Source organism: Lemur catta, chromosome 9, assembly GCF_020740605.2.
Source record: "Lemur catta isolate mLemCat1 chromosome 9, mLemCat1.pri, whole genome shotgun sequence".
Classification (NCBI taxonomy): Eukaryota; Metazoa; Chordata; class Mammalia; order Primates; family Lemuridae; genus Lemur; species Lemur catta.
The window spans coordinates 470,876-495,115 of NC_059136.1; the positions used below are offsets into that span (position 1 = coordinate 470,876).

The window sequence follows — 24,240 nt, forward strand, 5'->3', positions numbered from 1 at the left end:
CAATTATTCTACAAAGAAAATTTAGTGAGAAAAATGGTGTTTCCTATTTATTGCTAGCACATATCTATTGCATTTAGTATCGTGCGGTGCATTTTCAGTTGAGGTATCTGAAGAAAATCTAGCCTCACAGAGTAAAGAGAGTGTTTTACTAGCCATTTCAGATAATCATGGTTACTCTTTGAGACACCAAAACAAAATAGGTGTATTGTTATTTCTTAAACGTTAATTGCAAAGTAGACTACGAAATTATATTACACATTTTTCATTCTTGTTAATTCTTTAGTCTTCGGGTGGCTGTTTTGCTCATGCATAGTTCTGTGGCAACGTGGCTTGGTCATTTGGAAAATACCAATTCCCTGAGTTATGCAAATTTTCCAAATGTTGACATACCTCATTATACAATGTGGAAAATTGCTGCAGGGATTTCTGGGGAAGACTCACATAGCTGGGCCTCTGTAGATCCAGAGTGAAGACATTTGTGTCTCATGTGAAAGTTCACCAGAGGGCAGCTCTGGGATAGACAAGGCTCCCGTGTTTCAACCCAGGTCCCGTAGCAGAGTGTTTGTGAGTGTGCTGTGACCCCAGCCGAGAGCTCCTCACTGTCAGACAGATGAGGGAGCCTTTGAGTCCTCCCCCCATGCGACAAGCCCCCCCTGCGACTCCCACCCAAGTTGCAGACTTGGGAGCCAAGTAAACGTTACCGTTCCAGGCTGCCAAGCTGTGGGGTGGTTTGTTACGCAGTAATAGGTAACCTGGGCACCCGGCTACTGGCCATTACTAATTGCCCATCTGCCAACTCCCGATACGGCACCATTTTCTAAGGCTACAAGCCAGCCACTCCCTGGTGACAGGTTAATTGCTTTGGACCCGTGCTCTGGTTACGTGGTGGCTAAAGCATGTGTGGGAGCCGTATGTGGACACTGGGCACCCTCGGGGCCGGGGCAGCTCCGAATCCCGCTGGGCTGTGGGTGGCTGGGACTTTGTCTTGTTAGGTTCTGCCAGCAGGGGAGCCTGGAAGGCAGGAGCTGGGGACGAGAGTCCTCCTTCCTGGTGGCTGTTCTCCTAGCCGCCAGGTAACAGCAGTCGTTCCGGTCTGGGTTTGGGGAAGGGGGAGACGCAGAAGCAGCGGCTTCCTGCTCCCCCAGAGGCTCCGGCACCGCCAGGGGGAGCAGTTCTGCTTCCATCCCGCCCCTCTGCCCCGCGTGGCTCACACAGGTCACCTCCCGGTGGGGTGGCCTCGCCCAGGCTGGGGGCAGCAGGAGCTCCTAGTCACGGTTACCGACTCTCTTACTTCTTCCCGGCGGAGGAAGGATCAGAAAAAGGCAAATGGCTGAGTCTCACGTTACCAGGGAAGGGTTTCCCAGAGGACCGAGCAGAAGCACTATTTGATTTTTAAAAACAATGGTTACATTGTTTCGATTTTTTGAAAAGCATTCTGAGATGTGTGTCTGGATCATCTTTTGCTGCACTAACAAACCATCCACAACCTTCCAGCTCAAAGCAACTGTTGTGTTTGCTCACAGCTTTCCAAGGCATGGACTGAGGACAGGCCTGGGTGGACCATTCTGTCTCCATCCCTCTGGTGGCGGGAGCCGGAGGGTCGCTTCCCAGACGGCTGCTTCCCGGCACGGCCAGCACCACCGTGTTTCTCGGCCCCCTCCCCTCCGTCCTGCGGGCCCCTTGGGCTGTTGGGGGCCGGCCTCGGGGGGCTTCTCACGGGGTGTCTCAGGGCCCCAAGAGCAAGGGGCCAAGAGACAGGACTGTGCTTGAAAGTGCTAATTTTTTTTTTTTTTTATTGGTCAGCGTTACAGAGCTTGTCCAGATTCCAGGGTAGAGGGCACGGACGCTGCCTCTCGAGGAGAGAAATGTCAGAGAATTCGGGCTCTGCCATCCAGGGTGCAGGGGAAGAAAACGCATTCGAGGCCGCTGGAGTCCACCACGGGTGTGACCTCCGTGACTGCGCTAGGGCGGAGGGGACGGTCTTGTTACTGAAGTGACCTGTTCGTGCCTTGGAGGAGCAGCAGGCCACCTTATGATGACGCTAGTCAGTCAGATATACTCAGATATTTTTTAAAGCTTCTTAAAGGAGAACTCATGGAAATATTACAAAAAAAATCCGGAGTAACTTTTAAATATCCTAAGAGGCAATAAATACTTTTGCATGGTCCAGGCTTCCTTTCAGTTCCTCGCAAGTGCAGGGTCATCTTGGTCAACTTTTTTTTTTATTTATTTAAAAAAACCACCTTTTCAGGATAGTTGACTTTTATTGTATGATTTTCCTGACTAGTTTTGACCTATTGTTTGTATGATTTCAGCTTATCTAGAAACACACAGGCAGTTTCCTAAATTGTGATGTGACCCGTGACAGTCTGCTGCAGTCCGAGGACTGATGTACGGGAACAAGGACACTGGGGAGGGCGTCTACGCGGCCCTGTCTGTGCCCCTGCTCACGCTGGGGGTGCCGGGTGTCCGCGGACTGCCTCGTCCTCTCCGCTGGAAGAGTTCAGGGAAGAAACTGTCATTTCCGTGTGCTGCGCATGATGTCATTATTTTTTGGTCATTACTTACATTTAAAATTTACCCTTTTTTTCTGATTGTAAAAACTGCATTATTCACTAGAGAAAACTTGGATAGAGACCCGTCCAGTGGATAAAAGGAGCGATGCTGCCACTTGTAGGGATACAGAGAAAGCGCTCACGGCTGGCGGAAATGTAGTCTTTTTGGAATGCAATCTGGTAATATCTACAAAAGGAAAATGTAAGTGCCCGTCCACCATCTGTGCTAGTTTGGATCTGGTCAGGTTGTGAGGAATACAGAAGCTCAAGTTAATAGCAGCGTAAACAAGGTAAAAGTCCCTCTTCCCTTGCGTTCTTGCAGCCTGGACACAGGAAGCCGAGGAAAGACACGACAGGGCCGAGGGCCCAGGCCCCTCGCTGCTCCGTCCCGGGTTTCCACTCCCAGGGCCATTGTGGTTCCGGGTGGCCGCTGAGGCTTCTGTCACAGGGTCTACGCTGGGACACCAGAGTGGGGAGGAGGGAAGGGGACACGGCCCTTCCTTTCAAAGGCTGTTGTGTTTCCGTCCTGGCCGGGCGGGTTGCAGGTCAGTCCCGGCACTGACCGCTTGGGGTCAGCACAGACTTCACGAGTGGAAGGGCCTGGCCCCCATCAATGGGGACCTGTAAATTAATGTAAATTACAGCCGCTTCGGGACAGTGGCTCACACCTGTAGTCCCAGCTACTTAGGAGGCTAAAGTGGGAGGGTCACCTGAGCCCAGGAGTTCAAGACCAGCCTGGGCAACATAAATGAATTAGTGAGTGTGTGCATAGTGCAATTCCAGAGCCCAGGCCACTGGCACTCCTGACCTACTGGCTATGGGGTTCCCCTGACCCCCTCAGGTTCAATAATTTACTTGAATGACTCAGGATGATGACCGCAGAGCATTAAAACCCAAGCGTGGAGCCCGTGTGCCTCCACTGGTCACACGCCACGAAGCCAGCACTGCCTGTCCGTCTTCTGAGACTTTTTGCAGTTTTGGCGCCGAGAGTCTCAGGTCCCAGAAATACCCTCAGTCCCAGACACGCTGGGAAGGCCGGGCGCCCCCACACCCCAACCAAGGCCACCGCAGCCTAAACTCCTCTTCAATGGCCTTAGCTAGACTCTGACAACCTAGAATGAAGTTATATTATCTTGGCATGCGTGCACATTTGTGACATTTCAAACAATATCAGTTTATTCTAAATGTTATCCAACACACGCATCTGAGCAGGGGAAGGGGCTTAGTCTCTGCAGGTCGTAGAACTGCTGAAGGTCCTTAACCCTGTCCCCAGTGGGGCAGCTGCTGTGCCTGGACACGGCCCCAGGGGTGGCTGGATGACAGGACGCGGAGCCACCTCCTGCCCCGCTCATGTCCTTGCTCATGCCCCTGACTCACTCATGCAGGCCACGAGCAACTGCACTAAAGAGAAGGTTCCGGGACTGCTGACCCAGCCCTCCTCACGGGCCCCTGCTTCCTCCCCCAGGACCAGGGCTTGCAGCGCGGGAAAGCCACGTCATGCCCCAGCCTCGGCTTCCTCCTTTGTAAGTGAGACTGCATTGCCTCACCCGGGTCGGGGGAGGCCTGGGTGGGGTGTGTGACAGGCCCCAGCACAGAGCCCGGCCGCCGCGGGGCGCAGTGAGTAAGAGCCCTCGCTCTGCAGACGGAACCTGCACAGCGTCTGTCGGGAGCCCGGCCGGCAGGCAGCCCTGGGCCGTCCCCAGGCCGAGTGGGACGCCTCCCTCGGGCAGGGAGGCCGCGAGTGTGTCACTGCGGCTGCCGGACCTGACTTGCCCCTGCCGCAGCCGGGCCTGCCGGGCAGGGCTGGCGCTGGCCGTGTCGACACACGACTGTTGGAAGATGATGCTCTTCTAACGAGCCAGAGCCAGAGGCGGGCCGGGCATTTCCATGTGTGTTGTCTCAGTTTTGCCCACAAACTTATGGCGAAAATATGATCATATCAGTTTTGTAGACGATGAACAGGAGGCTCAGAGAGGGGGTGATGCCCTCCAGGTCTGCAGTCCCCAAGCCCCGGGCCACGGCCTGGTACCACCGGCAGGGCCACACGTCCCGCCTGAGCTGCCTTCCCACCCGTCTCCCCCTCCTCCCAGAAAAATGTCTTCCCTGAAACCGGCCCCTGGTGCCAAAAAGGCTGGGTCCCGCTCCCAGTCCCATGGAACATTCAAGAGAGAACCGGGATTTGAACCCAGGTGTGTCTGGTTCCAAAAGCCGTGCTCCATTGACATTGCTTCGCCTGCATGTTCTGGCAGGACCGCGGACTCCCTGTCACGGACGCTAGTCTGGGGAGATGCCGCTTCTCCCACAGATAATGATCATGGCAGGGACTGGCCCTGAGCCTCCATAACCGATGTGTCTTGAAATTTTTATGTCTTGAGTACACAGGCTTCCTTTTCTAAATGTAGCCCACTGCATTCATCAGGACAGTTGCAACTCAAACTGGCTCAAAGAAAAAGGAAATTCATTGGCTCGTGTAACTGAAAACTCTATGTGGGAAGCTTCAGGCATGGCTGGATCCAGGTGCTCAAACAGTGTTCTGAGGAATATCTCATCTCTTGACCCTGCTTTCCTCTGTTTTGGCTTCATTTTCCTTTTCAGCATTTTTGCATTTTAGTGAAGTGGACAAACAGGTGGCCACTGGCAGCTCTAGGTTATGCCCTACCGACTTAACCAACCCAGATGGAAGAAAATCCTTTTTTTCCCCTAGTACCCATTGTGGTTTATTCTTACATTTAAACTGTGGCACTAGACTGGTTTCACACTGCAAACATCCTAGACACAAAAACTCTCAAAACATGCAGTTAAAATCTTTTATAATACATGGCATTTTCATTTTTAAATTTTTATTGTATTTTTACTTATTTTTTAGATGGGGGTCTCACTATGTTGCCCAGGCTGATCTTGAACTCCTGGGCAGAAGCAACCCTCCCACCTCAGAAAATCCTCTTTTTGACGGTTCCCATGAATCCCATGCTCGTTGCCTCTGCTGGGCCATCTTGGGCCACGTGCCCCTCCCTGGGCCAACCACTGCGGCTAGGGGATGGGGTGGCACCACCCACAGGCCCAGGTCATGTGGTCCGTGCCGCAGGGGCAGGAGGTGGGGGTCCCTTCCGTCAAACCTTAGGGACTAACGGGAGGCAATGGCTTCCCGGAGAAAAATCATGGTGCTTATTACCAAAACAGGGAGAAACAGACGGTGGGGAGTTAGGGCTTAGTAAACGAAAGTTTTCTCTTTAGACTTTCTAATGTTTCCATCTGATTTAAGCAAAGCCTCCCAGGAGCCCCCCACTCCCCAGGGAAAGCCCAGGTTCGTTGGCGCGGTGGCATTCCAAGTCCCTTGCACGCTGTCCCTTTCCTGCCTCCCCAGCCCTGGCACTCCGTTGCCTTGGGACCCCCCACAGGGCTGACTGGCAACATGCTCACTGCCCTGAGCCTCTTCCCGTTGCAGGGACGTCTTTGTTCTTAATTAAACGCCTTCTTCCTTCAAAATGGCTCAGTGTCTTCCCTGTGAAGCCCCTGGTTGTGGGGGCAGAGCCGCGTCTCGGGGGAGCATCCATGTACACGCCTCACAGCACCTACCCTGGAGTTTCTTTTAGGGGGATATAATTTTTAAATCATAAAATTCACCATTTAAAGTGTACAATCCAGTGGTTTTTAGTACGTTCACAAGGTTTGCAAACACCACGACTAACCTCAGATCATTCTCATCACCCCAAGAAGGAAGCCTGGACCAGTCAGCAGCCACTGCCCTCTCTCCCCGCTGCGGCCCCTGGCAACCACGCGCCCACCGCTGTTCCCATGCACGTCCCATGTGTGTGGAATCACGCAACACGCAGCCTGTGTCTGGCTTCTCTCTCTCAGCACGGTGTTTCCGAGGTCTATCCGTGGTGCAGTGTGTAGCGTGTGTCCGCACTCGGTTCCTTGCTAAGAGTATTCCGTCTCACGGATGCGCCACACTCTGCCAGCCCATCCCTTGGTGGACGTATGGGCGGTTTCCACACTTTGGCAACTATGAAAACTGCTGCTAGGAGCATCCACGTACGAGTTTCTTTCTGTTTTTGTTTTAGAGACAGAGTCTTGCTCTGTCTCCCAGGCTGGCGTGCGGGGGACAGTCACAGCTCACTGTGACCTCAAATTCCTGGGCTCACGTGATCCTCCCACTTCATGCTCCCAAGTAGCTGAGGCTACAGGTGTGCACCACCACGCCTGGCTAATTTTTTAATTTTTTTGTAGAGATGGGGTCTTGCTATTTTGCCCAGGCTGGTCTCGAACTCCTGGGCTCCAGGGATCCTCCCGCCCCGGCCTCCGGAGTGCGCCCCTGTGCCTGGCCCTTATCCTGTGAGGGTGGCACATCACGCTGGTTTTCTCTCACATGCCTAGCCCATCTTTCAGTCCTGGTGCAAACACCGCGTGGTCACGGTGTGTGACCCTTTGCATATGTTGCTGGGTTCGTTTGCTAGTGTTTCACTGAGGGTTTCCATACCCACATTGATCAGGGACATTGGTCCGTAGTCTTTTGCGATGTCTTTGTTTTTAGTCTTTGGACTTTAACTGATATTTGGTTTTTCTTACTCCTTGCTGTCCCGCAAGAATGGGAGCTCCTGGGTGGCAGAGACGTGTCCCGTGAGCGCCAGACTCCTGGGGTCAGCACAGGGTCCGTCACGGGGCGGGAGACGGGTGACGGCCGAGGCCAATGAGGCAGCACCTGCCGGGCGCCAGGCTCTCTTCTGGGTCCTCAAGGGTCAAGCGCATTTGGAATTAATTCGCCCCAGCTGGGCACGGCCTGGCCTGGTGATCTACTTAACCCCACAGCACCTGGGCCTGGGCCGCTCTGCCTGCTTCTCACCTGTGGTGCCGGCCCAGGACGCCGCTCGGCTCGCACTGTGCGTGGTGACAGGGAGGGCAGGGGCTGCGCAGCCCCTCGTGGGAGACCCCCAGTCCTGTCGGCTGGAGGCGTCCTGGGCGCTCGCGGAGGAGACGTCTGCTCAGCGCCCGGATCCCCCCGGGGGGAGTGAATCTTGAAAGCAGGTATGTGACGTTTTGTGATAACCTAAATTTCTCCAGAACTTCATCCGGAATCTTTCCCTTAAATAAATTACGTAATTTAATAATGGTCTGTTTGGGTTCGTTACTTGTAAGATCGAGAAGCTGGGGGCGGGGTGTGCGGGAGCCCGGTGTCGGCAGTCGCCCTGTGAACCCAAATCGTTGTGACGTGAAAACCGCATTTGAAAGAGAACACAGGCCGGGGGAGGTTTAGGTTCAACTCTATTTCCAAGCCGCTGCCCGATTCCTGGTGCCGTTTATTGAGGAGTAAAACCTGGCTGGTTCTGCTACGGGCCTGAGTGCGTGTTTTCTGGGTGAGGACTGATCCATTCCTTGCGGATCTGCAGTTCGAAGGGCTGATGTTTTATACATTTTAATATGTGAAAAATACCATCCTTATTACTCATTTGCAAAATCTTGGCCTTTTTCCTCAGAAAAATAAAAAGTATCAACAAATCCTATTGGGATTTTAGTTGAAAATAAACCAAACCTATATTTTTATTTCTGGCAAGAATCAGCTCACTCACCTTTCTCATTCAAGACTGGGGAACGCCTCGCAGCTCACGTACAGCTTCCTGCATAATTTCTAGCAATTTAATCGTTTTCTTCACACAGGACTTTTGTGGTGGTTACTCCTCCTGCTGGTTCCATTGCTGGGTTTGGCCGTTTCTGTTCTGGGTCCTGTCGAGTTGTGTGTCTGTGTCGGTGACAGCCTTTCCGTCTGTCCTTCCCTCAGCTCTGAGTCCTACGTCGATGCCCTGGATGTTTTAGCCACACTGTCACCCTGTCACTCTGTTGCCCTGTCACCTTGTCACCCTGCCACCCTGTCACACTGTCATCCTGTCACCCTGTCACACCATCACACTGTCATCCTGTCACCGTCACTGTCACACCACCACGCTGTCACACTGTCACCCTGTCACACTGCCACAGTCATGCTGTCACCCTGCCACACCATCACACCGTCACGCCACCACACTGCCACACTGTCACTCTGTCACACCATCACGCTGCCACACCATCCGCAAGCATCCATTTGGCTCCTGTGTTGCGGTGCCAGCCCTTTCGGGTTCAGGCCGCGCAGTAGGGTGCCCGTGGCCTGTCACACGCCTGGCCTGTCACACGCCTGGCCTGTCACACGCCCGGCCTGTCACAAGCCTCAGTCACTGACCTCAGAGTCCCACTGTGCTGAGGAATCACTGTCGTCTCATTATTTTTTTTTTTTTTAGTCTAGAATAGAATTTTATCCTATTACTATTAAGTCTATTAAGATGATTGTTTCTTATGTTGACTCACAGTTGTGGTCTTATGTTATTAGAATTTTCTAATAGATCAAGCCACGCTGCATTTTCTAAATACGCCACGTCACGGCACGTTTCCAAATCCTCGCAAGACTTCAGCTCTCCCAGAGGCCCCGGGCGCGAGAGCTTTTATCACTGAGACGGGACCCGGGACAAAGGCCAGGGCTCCAACCCTTCTTCCCACCCGGGTCCAGCGGCCTCAGGGAGCCGCGGCAGCCTCACGGTCGGGGGGACCAGGGCTTCTGGGAAGGGCGGGGAGGGGCGAGGGTGTGGGGACGCCCCCGGCTGGCCCAGAGGGAGGGCTGGTGAGGAAGGGCTGGGGCAGCCGGGCCAGAGGGCCGCAGTCTGGGCAGGGGGAGGCTGAGATGGGGACACTACCGGCTTCCGGCCTGACATTGTGGGTTCCAATCCTGCCGGGGCCAGAGCTGGAATCCTGCTCCCTCCCTCCCTCCTCACGCAGGTTTGGGGTGAATGGCCAAGATCTGGAGTTAGACCTGCTCTTCCTCCTGGGAACCCCGACCTCGACGCCGTCCCCGGCCAGAGCCCTGGGCACCCCGCGGCACGTCCCTCCTGGAGACTGAGCCCCAGGCCCCCCGCACACAGCACAGGGAGGTGCTCGCTGAGTGTTTATTGAACCAAGAGCACAGACGGGACAGCGGTTGGAGGTCCCCCCACGTGTGGCCCCCTGGGAAGGACTCTCAGTCCACGTGGGCGTGAGCCGGCTGAATGCCACGTGTAAGGCACAGAGGACGAGGGTGAGCTCGGACTCCTCTTCCTCTTCTTCAGGTCTCTGGCTCAGCTGAGGCTGAGGTGGAAACGAGGGGCCCCCGCGTCTCCCCACAGCTGCCTCTGGGCAGGGATCTCGCCGCGGGCCCAGGCTGCCCGTCCGGCTGCTTCTCCGCCAACCACCGCGGCCGCGGCTCACACGAGAGGGATGGGGTAGGACGCGCAGGCCGCCAGGCCACACATGTTCTTCCCGCGCTCGATGAGGAAGTACCTGGCGGAGAGAGCGGCTGAGGCCTGGCCGGCGTCCTGGAGTGTTTGCGCCCCGAGAGCCGACTCCAGGGCTCAGCCTCTGACCCCACTCCCAGTCAGCCCTGGGCTGACTCTACCACCAGGAAACCACGACTCGGAGTAACTGAGGCTTCCTCCGCCGCAGCCGCCAGACACTCCCCAGACTCTGCCCCACCCGGCCACTTAATCAGCACCAGCCCCAGGGGACAGCGAAACTCTCCAGGGATGAGAACGTGGACAAAGTCACACTGACACACACTCCGCCTCCGATTCCAGCCTTTGTGTCCTCGCAGGAGGGGCTGTCATCGATCAGGGCTGAAGCTGGTGCCTTGACTTCCCAAGGAGGGACCGTCCCTGCCACTGACGTCCCGAGTGGCGGTGGTCACAGCTCCTCCCAGCCCCTGGGCCAGGGTTCCCCACGCAGAGCCATTGAGGCCGGGCCCGTGAGGAGCAGCTGAGAGGGGTCTGGGGCGCGGAGGTCACATTCTCACCGTCCCCTTCCCTGGCCTGGCGGGAGCTCCGTGGGAGCCTGAGGAGGAGGGGACAGCCCAGACCCTCCCAGCGGGGGCCCCCAGCCCTTACCCGTTCATGCCCCACTGGGGGCCCCAGGAGTTCTTCACGATCCAGTAAGGTGTCCCCTTTTCTTCTCCGTACCCAACAGCCAGCACCGCGTGGTTCACTTTGTCCGCAGTCTGATGGCAGGAGGTGCTGGGCCACAACAGGAGAGGGGTGAACATGCACAGGGGACAGAAGTGCGGGCAGCCGGGGTGGCTCCCAGGGGCCGTCCGGGCGCAGGTGCGGGCGGCCCGTGGATCCGTGCCGGGCCTGATGCTCCGCACCGCCAGGCCGGCCCTGGGCATTCCGGGCAAACACCTGGCCGCGGGGTTGACACCTGGCCCTGGGTTACGGCAGCGCCTGAGCACTGGGCCCTGGGGCAGCAGTGTCTCAGAGCGTCGGAAAACGGGAGGCCGCAGGAGCGGCTGGGAGTGCGGAAGAGCCCGGCAGGTGCCGGCGAGACCCACCCAGACTCGGTGCGGGAGCCCGGATCTCCTGAAGACCCTCTACGGCCCCTCCAGCTCGGGACTCTGGTTCCGAGAGCAGCGACTCTTCCCTGCGCTGCGTCTCTGAACTTTGAACTTGGGTTTTCCTAACTGGAGGCGGCTCTTCCGTCGGGAGGACTCGGCCCCCGCATTTCCGCCCTGGCCCTGGCTGGCTCTCTCCTGAGCCTCCCCTGCGGCCAGACGGAGAGCGGCCAGGGCTCGCTGCGGGGGTGTGCGAGACACCCGCACTCGGGGGTGTCCCGGTGGTCCCACCAGGAGCCTGGGCTGCGCCCGAGTCCCCAGCGCCGGCCCCGCCCGCCCCACCTGCCGGCGCACCTGGAGTAGATGCCGCTTTTGTACGACAGGAAGTCGTTGGTCACCTCGAAGGCGAAGCTCACGGGGTTGTACAGGGCCACGGCCTCCACCATCGCCTGCTCGTCGTACTGTGGACAGACACCGGGGGTAGACACACGTGGCCTCCGTCACCTCCCGCCCACGTCCAAAATGCCGCCTTTTGCCTCCAGGCAGGGGCTGCGAGCCCCGAGCAGCACAGGTGACCAGGAGGAGGGGCCCAGGGGAGCCTGGGAGTCCCACGCGGGGACGGAGGCGCCACCCCTGCGCCTGCGTGGCCAGGACGCTCTGGGTTTGTGTTGGGTGCAGGCCCGCCCTCCCTCCCTCCCTTGCCGCACTGGCTCCCTGTGGCTCCCTGCCCCCTTCACGGCCGGTTTGTCCGGTCACGTCCTGCCCTTCCCTGCTCTGCTCCAGGAAGTCCCACACCCTCTGGGACAGGGGCCACGGGTGCAGCGTGGACCCCGCATCCAGCCACTCACCACCAGCGGCCGGCGCCCTCCCCTGGGCCAGCACCCCCAGGGGTGCAGAGAGGGCGTGATGTCCCCACTCCCGCCCCAGGGCGCCCCTGCCCACAAAGCCCAACCGCGGAGCCTCGCGGGCAGCAGGGAGAACACAGAGGCTGTGGCCCTGTGCACAGGGAGGCCCCAGGTGTGGTGCGAACACAGGGTGGCGGGCACTGCGGCGTGGGGGGGGCGTGGAGAGCGCTGAGGAAGACGAGGGTGGGGCTGTGTGCACGGAGGCCAGAGCCCTGCTGACGGGAGGGGGCGGGGGAGGCTGCCCCGCTGGGCCCCCGGCCACCACCGCCACGGAGACTGGCAAACACGCTGCCCCCCGCGAGAGCAGGGCCGGTACTCACGCTGGTGATGTTGGCCACATCCTTGACAAATGCGATGGCCTTTTCGGGCTGGAACTTGCAGGTCCCGTCCTGTTTGGGTGCGAAGGGCACAGAGCACAGTTTAGGGGCACGTGGCCGAGGCCGACACCTCAGCCTCTCCGCCCAGCGTGATAAATTTCACTGAGCAAAAGCTACTCGCGCCAGGGCCTGGGTGCTGGGTCACTTCAGACAGCACGAGAGGCCTGTGGTCCCCGGCGAGCCCCGGGTCTGATGGCCGGGGACAGCCCTGCATGGCCTTGGCAGGGCCTGCCTGGCCGCCCGGGGACAGCCCGCCAAGAGGCCAGCACAGAGGTGAGGTCACAGGAGGGCACAGGAGGAGCTGGGGTCGCGGGCGGAGGGGAGGGCAGGCCTGGTGTTCAGGAGCCGGCGCTGGCCGGGCCTGGGCCTGAGGCTAACGGAGAACCGGGGAGAGGTGGCGGAAGGACTGATGTGGGCCAGAGAGTCCGGGCTCTGTCCTGGCGGCCGCAGAGACTCTGCAGGGTCTGAACTCAGGGCCTAGGGGCCAGGCGGGTGCGAGGCCCAGGGGAGGCCCAGGTCTGAGCTGGACCCAAGCGCCTGAGTGACGGGGTCCATGGTGGTCTACGGCGGCTGGAGGGTGGGGCAGGGCAGCCCCACAGGACCGCTGGGCGGCTCCCTGCTGAGAGGCAGACGCAGGAGGGACCGGGCGTCTGGGGACAGGCAGATGCTTGGCTGTGGCCGGGCTGGGCGGGGGCTGGGTGGGTGGCGGGAGACCCCGGCAGGCTCAGTTGCTTCGGGTGACGTGGGCAGGGCCTGGGGCAGCGTCCCCAGCATCCGGAGGAGGCTGGAGGGAGGTGCCCACTGCCGGGTGCTCACCACAGGAGGGCAGGGCCGGGAGGAGACAGGCAGGTGCCCTGGGGCGTGGGGGGGGGCTTGAGTGGTGCCACGGCGGGGGCTGGGGGGACGGTGCTGAGCGGCCCCTGGGCTGTGACAGCAGTGGGCCCAGGCGCCAGTGGCGGGGAAGGAGGACTCTGGAGGGCGCAGGCTCTGGGAACTCCAGTGGGGCTGGGCCCGAGGGCAGTGGGGGAGAAGGTCCCTTCTGAGGCTGGGTGGGGTGCAGATGGGCACAGGAGACCCCAAAGACAGGCTGGGCTGCTCAGAGTTACCTTGCCCTGGTAGGGGTAGGCGTCCTCCCCCATGATGCCCTTGTTGTACAGGATATACTCGAAGGCCTGGCTGGGGAGACCCCTGCGAGAAGCACACACAGATGTCACTTGGGACCGTCCCCAGAGGGGTGGGGCCTGCAGGGGCTGCAGCTGGACAGATGTTCGCCCTGGCCGGCTGGGGTCTCGCTGGGCATGTCCCAGTGGCAGGGGGGTCTCTGTGGGTGTCTGAGAGGCTGGCACCGTGGCCCCGTCTGCCTGGCCTAAACGTAAACTCAGCAAAGTCAGGTGAGGCCGCTGGAGTCCAGGGACCAGCCCCTCCTGCCTCAGTGGGGCAGGGACTCCTCGGAGCCAGGCTCCTGCCAGGAGGAGCGGGTGGTTCCACAGGACGGCCCACGGCACCAGGCCGGAGCACCATGGTCTCCGTGGCCGTGGGCACCCCCGGGTACTACCTGGTCCCTCACGCCCACCCCACGTGGCAGATGCTGCTGTTTCTGGGGGCAAAGCGCCCACAGCTCGCCCAGGGGCCTTGGGGGTGGGGTGAGGAAGAGGACGGAGTCTGGAACGAGACAGGCCTGGCCTCGGATTCCACCCCGCCCTGTCCGGGCTAAGGGACTCAGCGATGTGGGGCGATCCCGCCCCTGCCCACGGGGACTGTTTCGCTGCCGCCCGGGCTGCAGGGGTCGTGTCTGTGGCAGACGCCGGGTCCCAGAGAAGGGGCTGGCGTGGACGGAAGGTTCGGGCCCCGCTGGCCGGGCACGTACCCTTTGCAGCCGTAGTTGTTGAAGGCCTGGGCGCAGTCCACCAGCTGCTGCTCCGCCTGCAGGAGCGACAGACGCGGGAGCTGGAGGCTCAGGTGCCAGGTGCTGCGTCCCCTGCGGAGCCTCGGCTGTGGCCCCATCAGCTCGGGGTCCAGGTGACCAGACCCCAAGCTCCCCAGGCCAGGGACAGCCACGTGGCAGGGTGCCGCCACGCGGGCAGGTGAGCGGGCAGGTGAGCTGGCGCTGCTGGCTCTGCCCACCCGGCCCCAGGTGTGTGCACAGTGCGGCTGGGGGGCCGACCTGGTGCACGGTTGGGGGGTGGGCCCAGCCAGAGACCCTGCCCCTGCTCCCCACCCACGGCCTCAGCAGCCTTGCCCTGCTCTCTCCTCCCACGGGGGCCATCACCTCTCTCTCGGGGGTCAGGATGCCCAGGTCCCCGCCCTTCCCTCCGCGGGGAAGGGGCACAGCCCCCCGAGGGCCGCCTGCCAGGCAGGCTCTGCCGCTCCAGCCCCTGCCCAGGTGAAGGCCCAGCCGAGGAAGACCCCGTCCACCTAGGAATGAGCCCGGGGGCCGTTTCCTCAATGAGCCTCCATCCTTCCTGGGAAAAGTGTCAATCTCGGTTCTCATGCCACATGTCCAAGGCCTGGGACACCTGAGGGCCACTGAGGGGGGCCGGGGGGCGCGCTCTGCGGGAGGAGTTTCTCACCCGGGCTGGCCTTACCAAAGACAGCATCTTCCCGCTGGCGATGGCGACCGCGGACTCCAGGGCCCCGGTGGTGGAGAAAGTCCAGCAGCTGCCGCAGCCGCCCTGGGAAGGAGGACGGGAGCTGGGACCCCTCCAGGCTGCCCCTCCTGCCTCCAGTCGCCCGCGGCTGGCAGAGGAGCGGGAGGGGCAGGAGCCCTGACCCCGCGGTGGACCCCGGAGCTGGCTCCTGCTGGCCAACCCCGCCCCCCGTGAGGCCCGGAGCCCCCAACCCTTCCAGAGCCTCTGGCTCTCCTCCCCGAGTCTGCTGCTCCCTCCTCTCCCGCCGTTTCCCAGCAGAAAGATGTCCCAGTGCTCTGTTTCTAGAACCCTCTCTCTCATCGTTCTGCCCGAAGTCCTAACTGTTAAGCTAACAGCTCCCCAAACCCCAGCCCTGACCCGCACCCCGGCCCGGACACCACCCTGCCGCCGGGGGGCCCTCCAGGGGCCCCGACACCTCAGACCCGGGGTCCTGCCCGTCCGCCCGTCTCCCCACCTTCTGCCCCGTCGCTGCCGCCCCTGCTCCTGGCACCGCCAGGACGGCGCGGGGCTCGGCGTGGGCGTGGCGCCGCCTGCCTGGTTGGGGTCCCGGCTCCCCACACGCCAGCGGGTGACCCGGGCAAGTTGCTTCCCTTCCGGAAGCCTCAGCCTCATCATTTGCAAAACAGGCCTGGCAAGGGCACCGGCCTCGAGGGGCGTCGCGAGCCAGAGCTAAGACCCTGCCTGCCAGGCAGCCGCCCCCACGCCAGCCACCGTGACGGTCTCTGTCTTCTCCTCTCCTCGCGGGGTCAGCCTCTCGCCGTCTCCTCCCGGGACGCCCCGGACCCCGTCCTGCCACCCAGCGCTGCCCAGCTCGGCCGGTCGCTGGTCTCCCTGGACGGAGCCTTCGCGTTGCCCCAGGCTCCTCCCTCAAGCCCCCGGCGGGGAGGCCGGCGTGGCCACGTCGGGAGACCACGCTCGCTGCTGCAGGAGGCCGAGCGGGGCTGAGCCTTGGGCACTGGACCGGGAGTGAGGCTTTGAGTCCCCTCTGTCGCCTGCGTGCTCTGGGGCTCGGGCAAGCCAGCTTCCCCTCTGCGAGGTGAGGAGCCTTTAAGGGGCCGCTGTCTGTCCCCACGTCCAGGCCACAGTGAGACACACGCACACCTCTCCCCCACCCACGGAGCCCGGGTGGCCGGGACCAGCTAGCAGGACCACGTGGACAATTCTTGGTGGCCCTCCCCTCCCCACCCGTCCACGTGGTGAGCAGGTTCAGGCTTCCACACTTAACACTTGTGCTTTGCACGTGGTTCCCAGAGGGTCTACGAACTGCCCCGGGGTCACGGGGCGAAGGCCCCCTCCCCCCACTTCCTACTGCGGAGGGAGATTAAGTAACACTTTGGCTGCCGGCGCTGGTTTAAACACCACGTCACTCTGCAGGCGCCAGGGGCGCGGGGAGCCTGGCGGGGTTGAAGCTGTGCCTCATGACTGTTTGGAAAGCAAAAAAATGTTTCTCGTGGAGAGTTTCAGTGGAGAGCCAAGAGTTTCCAGGAAGGAAACCTTGACCGTGCCTTTCCTGGAATGGAGAGGCCGGAATCTTTCTGAAGGCCACTGCTCTGTCCCTGCTGGGGGAGGGACCACAGGGGCAGAGGCCATGGCAGCCACGGGTGGGGTTCACCTCTGCAGAGGGGGGCATGTGCGGGGACTCCACGCCCCGTAGAGGCAGGGCCATGGGCCGCAGGAGGGCTCTGCCCCACGGAGACGGTGGCCTTGCTGAGGCCTGGGGTCCCCACAGGGAGGCAGCCCCAGCGGAGGGGCCGGGCCCTGGTGGCTGGAAGAGAGGGAGGAGGTGAGCAGAGGTGACGCGTGGGCGGCAGGAATGGGGCCTGGTGCCCAATCTCTGATGGGCACGAGCTCTGGGTGGCTGCAGGAGACACGCGGGACCAATGGGGAATCGGATCTGCGTGTGGGTCGGGGGAGGCGTAAACTGGAGCCAAAGCAAAGAAAGTTTCCGCCCTCCGGAGCAGGAGCTGGCTGGAGGGGCCGTGAGGGAACACAGAGTGGGAGGTGCTTGCGGTGGTTCTGTGGCTCTTTTGGGCTTTTCTTCCTGGCACACAGTCTGGGAGTGCAGCTGTTTTCAGGGGGGAGGGACGGGGACTGTCTGTGCCTACCTGATTTTTCACTGGGGAGACGAAGTTGCCTTTTTTCCGCCAGTCCACGGAAGTTGGGTAGGGACCCTTACCCCGAAAGTAGTTACTTTTGGTGGCTGAGCAATTCTGGAACAACCAAACACATTATTTTCAGGAAAAAGAAATCCCCCAAAACCTTTCTGACCAAAAAAAGTGCAGAAATGCAAACCGCAAGAGAGAATGAGAAACACTAGATGTCAGAGCCGTCCCCCTGGCCCCCCGACTGCTGGTCCCAAGTGAGGAATGACAGGCCCCTTGCAGAGCCCAGGTGGGGGGGGGTCAGGATAGGGCAGCCAGATTTAACAAATAAAAATACAGTTCACCTAATTAAATTTGCATTTCAGGTGCACGGTAAATAACTCTGTAGTGTAAGTATGCCTCATGCAATATCTAGGATATACTTATGCTAAAAATTATTTGTTGTTTGTCTGAAGCTCAATCCTAACTGAGCGTCTGTATGTCGTCTGGCATCCGAGGTCCACGTGGCCGAGGCCTGGGCGGAGGGGCTGCTGGGCCAACCCCGCTGCCTCCCCAGAGACGCCGGGGCTGGGACTGGAGCTGCCCACAAACGAGCAGCGTCCACCTTTATTCCAAAGGTTTCAGTAAAAGAGATTCAGATTTGGTTGCAACGACTTATACTTACCTGAGGCTCTGACCAAAGATACTGGCTTTTAAATTCATCAAAGTTCATATCTGAAAATTGGTTCAGTGCCACTGGAAAAGAGAAGGGAAAAAACAAAATGGAGCAGCCTAGTGCATCACTGAGAAGTAGCAGGAGTTCTTTTCCACCGCGTCCCACGCACGACCACCGCAGCGGGCACCTGCAAATGTCCACGTTGCACTAACTCAGCACAGGAGCAGCCCCGACAGCGCCGACGCTGGCGGGGGTGCTCCAGGGACGCCGACCGCCCGGGCTCCTCGTGTCAGATGCCCCACAGGTGAGTGGGGGGCGCTGCCCAGGTGAGGAGCCGCCACCTGTTGCCTGTTGGCTCTTCCCAGCACCCCCTGCGGGGCGTCCCCTCCCCCAGGTCACAGCCCGGCGCTGGGCACAGTGGAGTCAAGCCCAGGTCTGCAGTTCCCGCTTCCTGCCTTTATCACAAACTAGGCTGAACTGCCGGCATTTCTGAGTCCTCGGCAAACACGCCGGGTGTGCACACGTGTTTCTCGTGAAACTAATCCGCAGGGAAGCAGACAGCCCATCTGAAGGGGCATCGCCCCCACAGCGTCTGGGCTGAACCCCCAGATGGCCGGAACCCGGCGGGGGCTTCCACAGAGTCCCTCGTAAACTTCACAGCCACCAGAGGGCCGTCACTGCGTCCTGAACTTACAGTCTCTGTCACAGGGGAGTCACAGCAGAGCCGCAGCCTGAGGTCAGCCGAATGCAGCTCTGGGCTGCTGCTCCCTCCACCAACAAGCCCCCGGGGCCCTTCCATCAGCGGATGTCACTGACGAGTCCCTTCCAGGTCCCACATGCTGTTTCCTCCCAGGGGCCCTGGAGGAACGGCGCCCACGTACTTTTGAATGTGTGGTTCCCACGGTTGTGGGCATGTATCTTCCTCCGGTTGCTGACGAAGGTCTGCAGCCTGTGGTGGTACTCGCCCGAGCTGTAGGTCTTTTTGTGCTAAAACAAAGCATATCAGTAATAAGTCACAGAAACGGGACACAGCTCCCAGGAGGGAGACTTTTGTTTTCTTTTTTCTTTCTTTCTTTCTTTTTTTTTTTTTTTTTTGAGACAGGGTCTCACTCTGTCGCCCAGGCTGGAGTGCAGTGGTGTCATCACAGCTCACTGCAGCCTCCAACTTCTGGGCTCAAGTGATCCTCCTGCCCCAGCCTCCCGACCAGCTGGTACTACAGATGCCACAGCTCCTGGCTAATTTTTCTACTTCTTGCAGAGATGGGGTCTCTCTCTTGCTCAGGATGGTCTCAACCTTCTGGCCTCAAGTGATCCCCCCCATTTCAGCCTCCCAAAGTGCTGGGATTACAGGCGTGAGCCACTACTCCAGGACTTTTGTGTTTTCTAAGAGGAAAGATGGAGATTTTTCTCTCTGCCACGATTCTCAGGCCAAATCTGTGTTAGTGGGTAGGGTGCTGTCCTCAGTCCCCACTGTGAAAGTCCCTGCTGGGTTACAAAGCAACCTCTGCCTCCAGGGCCTGAATGACAACCATGAGGCTGCCAAAAAGTCAGCCACAGTCCACGAGGCCCCAGTGCAGGGACCTGGAGTCACCGCCGGATCCACTGCTGGTGCTGGGTCAAGGTTATGGCAAAAATCATCATTTTTCAAAAGCACACACACTGGTCTTCTCCAGCTGATTCTGTAGCCAGTACACAATGTGCTTTTTAAACAATGTGTCTAATTTTTAAAATTGGTGCATATTTTGGGGGTACATGTGATATTTTGATACAGTCATACAATGTGTAATAATCAGATCACGTGGTTGGGATATTTGTCACCTTAAGCATTTACCTTTTTTTTTAATGCTGGGAACATTCGAATTATTCTCTACTAGCTATTTTGAAATACACACAGATTATTGTTTACTATAATTGATCTATCAAACACTAGGTCTTATTTCTTCTATTTGACTGTGTTTTTGTACCACTTAATCAGATTCTCTTCTTTCCCCTCCCCACTACTCTTCCCGGCTTCCCAGCAATCCACTCTCCATCTTCACGAGACGCAAATATTTGTCTTTCTGTGCCTGGCTTACTCCACTTCACATAATGACCTCCAGTTCCAACCCACGTCGATGCAAATGACGGGATTTCATTCTTTTCTGTAGCGGAATAATATTCCGTCGTGTACATCTGTCCGTCCATCCGCCCACGGCACTCAGGTTGAGGCCGCATTTTGGCTGTGGGGACAGTGCTGTGGTGATCATGGGAGTGCAGCTCTCTCTTTGGTCCACTGATCTCCTTTCTTCTGCAAATACACCCAGTAGTGGCCTCGCTGGGTCATATGGTAGTTCTATGTTTAGTCTTTTCGAGGAACCTCCATACTGTTTTCCATAGTGGCTGCACTGATTTATATTTCCCCAAATGTGCTTTGAATACAAAATAGGAAATGAATCCCGGGGCTTGACCAGCTGGTGGCTGAGCTTGTCCCTGGGGACCCCTGTTTGGAAGGAGTTTACTCGACTGCATCTTTCCCACAGCTGGGCCAGTCTGAAGTCTGGGAAGACCCAGCGGGGCAAGGCTGGAAAATCCCTCTTCATTTGTCTCAAATCTGGCACAGTTTGGTTTTATAATAGGAAACTCTGCAAAATGAAAAACTCAGAAAGAAGAAGTAGGGCACTGACCTGCACCATCCATGACTTGAAGTGAAACTTCTCTGTAAAAAGGGAAAAAAAAGTTAGGCCTGGATGCCTCGTGGTGGTGATGAGTCTACAGAACCGGTTTGCGTTTCAGAAAACGAGGCTAAATTTAAAACACCGAAAATGGTGTCACATAATGCAGAATATAAAAAGGAACTGAAACACTTTCTGCTTTTGTACCCCAAGTGAATTTTGAAAAACGATACACTACCAAACCGTGGTGTTAAAAGCCAGGACAGTGGTTACCCCTAGGAGGGGTACGGGGAGCTTCGGGGGGCCGGTAATGTTGTTTCCCGACCTGCGTGCTAGTTACCCGAGCGTGTTTGGATTGTGAAAATCCATTGAAATGCATGCTTAATGATTTGCGCACCTTTCTTATATTTCAATAAGAAGTTAGTTAAAAAACCCATATACCCTAAGGGCCAGCAACTTTTTCTTCAAGGAAGCAGAGGGTAAGTATCTTAGGCTTTGCCACCAGTACGGTCACAACTGCTCAATCTGCCCTGACAGCTCCGAGGCAGCCACAGACAATGCAAAAATAAAGGGGCAGGACAGTGTTCCCACAGAACTTCATAGAAACAAAGTATCACACTACCCTGTAAATAGGTACCAATAGTATGTATCCATGAAAATGAAACAAAACGTTACAAAAACAGGCGGGCCAGTTGTTTTTGGATTCCTGCTCTATCCCTCCTTGTACATTCTTATCTAAATTAGAAATTTCATTTTAGATTTGAATAGCTTCAAATTATGTATTCCAAATTATTATAAGTATTGACATTTAAAATAAGACTGTTATATCATTCTGTTAAAGCTAGCCAATGGATGCCATAATGATTTGATACACACCATCAATAAATTGAACAAACTCTTCCATAAGAGTCATATTTTACATAGTTTTTCTCCTTGAAAACCTGTCCGCCTCACTTCACAGAAATGTAGCCTAAGGCAGCATACATTTCTACACTTGATCACCTTAACATTCTTTTCTGCAACAAGTATAAATTGCAATTATTTTTACTTCCTGGGACCGTGGCATATCTGAATATTATAAAAAGTTATTCTGGATTGAGTAATCATAATTATTATTAATGTCTCAACTGATTAAAACATTTCAAATAGACATTATGAAACATAATTGTTAAACACAAAAATAAAATCGCACTGGCAATGCATCTCTCTCTTAGTGAGGTTACTAGGACTTCACTACCTCCCCCACCCCCACCGCGGATTTACACATTCACGGTGTATGAGCCGTGTGATTGAGCCGGGGTTTGGCATTAACTCTGATCTCGTTTGCGTTTGTTATTGGTAGAAGGGCTGGGAACTGCTGCTCAAGTAAGCAGTGGGGCACGGAAGGCCATGTCTCCAAGTCTTTGCTCCTTCCTCTGCCCCAGATCACTCAGTGCCTGTCATGCAACGTCATGTCTAAGGCCCCATCAGCTGATACCTCGGTGAGGTCCCCTGTCCTTCAATTTCAGTTTCCTTGAGGAATTGAGACCTCTGGACTCGAAGAAGGATTTGTTACCCTTTGTGTTCGTGTTTGTTGCCCCTGAGGTTTGCACCCCCCAGTTCAGGTTCAGGTTCAGGTGCAAGTTCAGGATGAATGAGAGGAAAGCTGCCCACTCCCTGCCCCCTAGTCTTAGCAAAGAGGACATTTGGAAATAAACGGTCTGGAAATTGATTCCCAGAACACTAACTGTGCCCGTATCCCCTGGAATGTCTCTGTGCTCCCCAGGGACCCACCCCCACCCCTAGTGGATGGCACTCAGAGCCCCCTTTCTGGCTCCCGGACCATTTCCAGACACCAAGCTGCGGCTATTTTCCTTGGAGGGAAAGTACACACTCCCCAGTACTCATCTCTTGTGAGTTTTAGGGGATTCCAAGTCCTGGTGAGGGGCCTGCTGCAGCCCAGAGCTGCAGAGGAAGAGACCTCGGTTTAGGACCAGGCTGTGAGGCAGGATGGGGTTTAGAACAGCTGACTAGCATTTGCCTCTGGGGAATTTCAAAACAGCCTGCAGGTGCGGTAACCTCTGGTGACCCCCCCTCCTCTAGCTGCTTCTCATTCTTGGGCAGAAGAACATGCAGAGATGACCCAGGGTAGGGCCAGAAGAATCTGCTGGTGGCCGGGCCCCAACCTCAGATAGACCTGATCCGGTCCAGTTATGACTTTTGAAAGTGACCTTCTGTGGATCCCGCCCGGGGACTATCTGGGAAGTATCCAGAGCAGGGGTCAGAAAACTACAGCTTGCCATCTGTCTGGGGCTTTCTGTGTAGAGACGGGGGTCTCGCTCTGTTGCTCAGGCTGGTCTCGAACTCCGGGCCTCAAGTGATCCTCCTGCCTTGGCCTCCTGCCTTGGCTGGTATTAACAGGCATGAGTCACCACACCTGGCCATGCTGCTTGTTTTTCTACATGAACTACAAACGGTTATTTACACTTTTAAGTTGTTAGGAAAAAAATAATGTTTTGTAGCATCTGAAAATTATCTGAAACTCAAATTTCAGTGTCCACATAAAATGGTTATTAGAGCAGAGTCAGGCGCATTCCCTTACAGACCGCCCGTGGCTGCTGTCACCCTACAATGGCAGAGTTAAGTAGTCACCACAGAGACCGTACAGCCCACAAAGACAAAAATATTTACAATCTGGTCGATTGCAGAAGACAGGTTTGCTGAACCCTGCTCTGGAGTCCAGACGGTGCCAGGCCTTGCCAGGCGGCCTGCGCTGGGCAGCTGGGTTTCCCTCGGACCCACTGCAGCCAGGCTCCCCCTGGGAGAGAGGGCGGGTGGTCTCCTAAGCTCGGAGCCTGCGGGCTGAGGACGCTGGGGGGGGGGTAGGCAGGGAGGCTGCAGGGAAGAGGAGGCTCCTGGACCCCAGCAGTGGCGGGGGGGGGGGTGTTGCGGGAGCAAAAGCCGCGTCGGTTAGAGCTGACCTGGCGAAAACCCGGAGTCCTGTGGTCGGACCTTACACCACGCCCGGGGGGCACAACTGCTGTTGGTCTGACCCCTGCCCTTGGTGCTGTCGCACACGGAGCCACCCCTCCAAACCGCCGTCCAAGCCGCTCTACAGATGGGTGGCCTCTCAAGGCACCTGTGGGGACCCCATGTGCCAAGTCCCCGGGGAAGTCGCCAAAAAGTCTAGAAAGTCCCTGCTGGGCTCTGGCAGGGACAGGTCGGAGTCCTCTGTCCAGCTGGGAGGCAGAAGGGCCGCTGGCTGCTGCGGTATTTCCAGGCGTGGGACCCTGGAAACCCAGCGCCCCCTGCCCCTCCGGCACGCAAGACGCCCACCCTCCGAGACCCCTCCCCGTTCACCCCGGCCGACGCCCGCGCGGAGACCCTGCGCCTCGGGGCTGCCCCGCGCCCGCCGCCCGCAGCTCTCCCGTGTCCCCGCGCACCTGAGGGGCTCAGCGACAGCGCGGGCGCGCCCAGCAGACAGGCCGCGGCGCAGAGCAGCGGCAGGACAGCGCGCATCGTGGCGGCGGGGCCCTGGGACGCTGGGACCCTGGGACGCTGGGGCCCTGGGACGCTGGGACCCTGGGACGCTGGGTCGCTGCGACGCTGGCTCCGGCGGCGGCGGCGGGACACTGGGACACTGGGACCCTGGGACGCTGGCTCCGGGGCCGCTACAGGGGCGGCGGGCGGGGCAGCGCGGGACACCCGGGGTGGGGCGACGCCGACCCTCCGCCCCTGCCGCCGCCCACCTCCTCGCTCCGCTCCGCCCCGAGGAAGGGCGAGTCGGGCCGCCTGGTCGCTGGGGCCACGGCGGGGGCCGGGAGGCGGCGGGCTGACCTCTCCCCACGCCTGCGCCCGCCCCAGCCCGCCCGCTGCCCTGTCCTCGTTAGCCACACTCCGGCCGTCCCTTCTGCCTGGGAGGGGCGCGCAACTGGGGAACCAGACGCCTTTGAGCGCTGTGTCCCCCCCACCTTCCCCCACCCGCGGGCGT

At 58.2% G+C, this 24,240-nt stretch overlaps 1 protein-coding gene across 1 annotated transcript; it reads right to left on the reverse strand.

Annotated features, from left to right (window-relative positions):
- Positions 1-9,683: 9,683 nt before the first annotated feature.
- On the reverse strand, positions 9,684-23,896 carry CTSH (cathepsin H). The gene is made up of 12 exons (XM_045561036.1): positions 23,693-23,896; positions 20,283-20,314; positions 18,501-18,606; positions 17,629-17,699; positions 16,968-17,072; positions 14,800-14,886; positions 14,082-14,137; positions 13,321-13,402; positions 12,158-12,226; positions 11,287-11,393; positions 10,493-10,618; positions 9,684-9,893 (listed from the first exon to the last, which is right to left on the reverse strand). The coding sequence occupies exons 1-12, from the start codon at positions 23,766-23,768 to the stop codon at positions 9,818-9,820; spliced, it is 993 nt and encodes a 330-aa protein (XP_045416992.1). The 5' UTR covers positions 23,769-23,896; the 3' UTR covers positions 9,684-9,817.
- Positions 23,897-24,240: the final 344 nt, after the last annotated feature.

What these genes read in the sequence shown, in the direction of transcription:
- CTSH (XM_045561036.1), bottom strand. Translation starts at nt 23,768, where the DNA reads ATGCGCGCTGTCCTGCCGCTGCTCTGCGCCGCGGCCTGTCTGCTGGGC. An exon ending in ATGTGGCCAACATCACCAGC is followed by an intron (nt 11,394 to 12,157) that starts GTGAGTACCGGC and finishes GTCTGTCCACAG; the next exon opens with TACGACGAGCAGGCGATGGT. An exon ending in CCCCAGTGGGGCATGAACGG is followed by an intron (nt 9,894 to 10,492) that starts GTAAGGGCTGGG and finishes TCTCTCCGCCAG; the next exon opens with GTACTTCCTCATCGAGCGCG.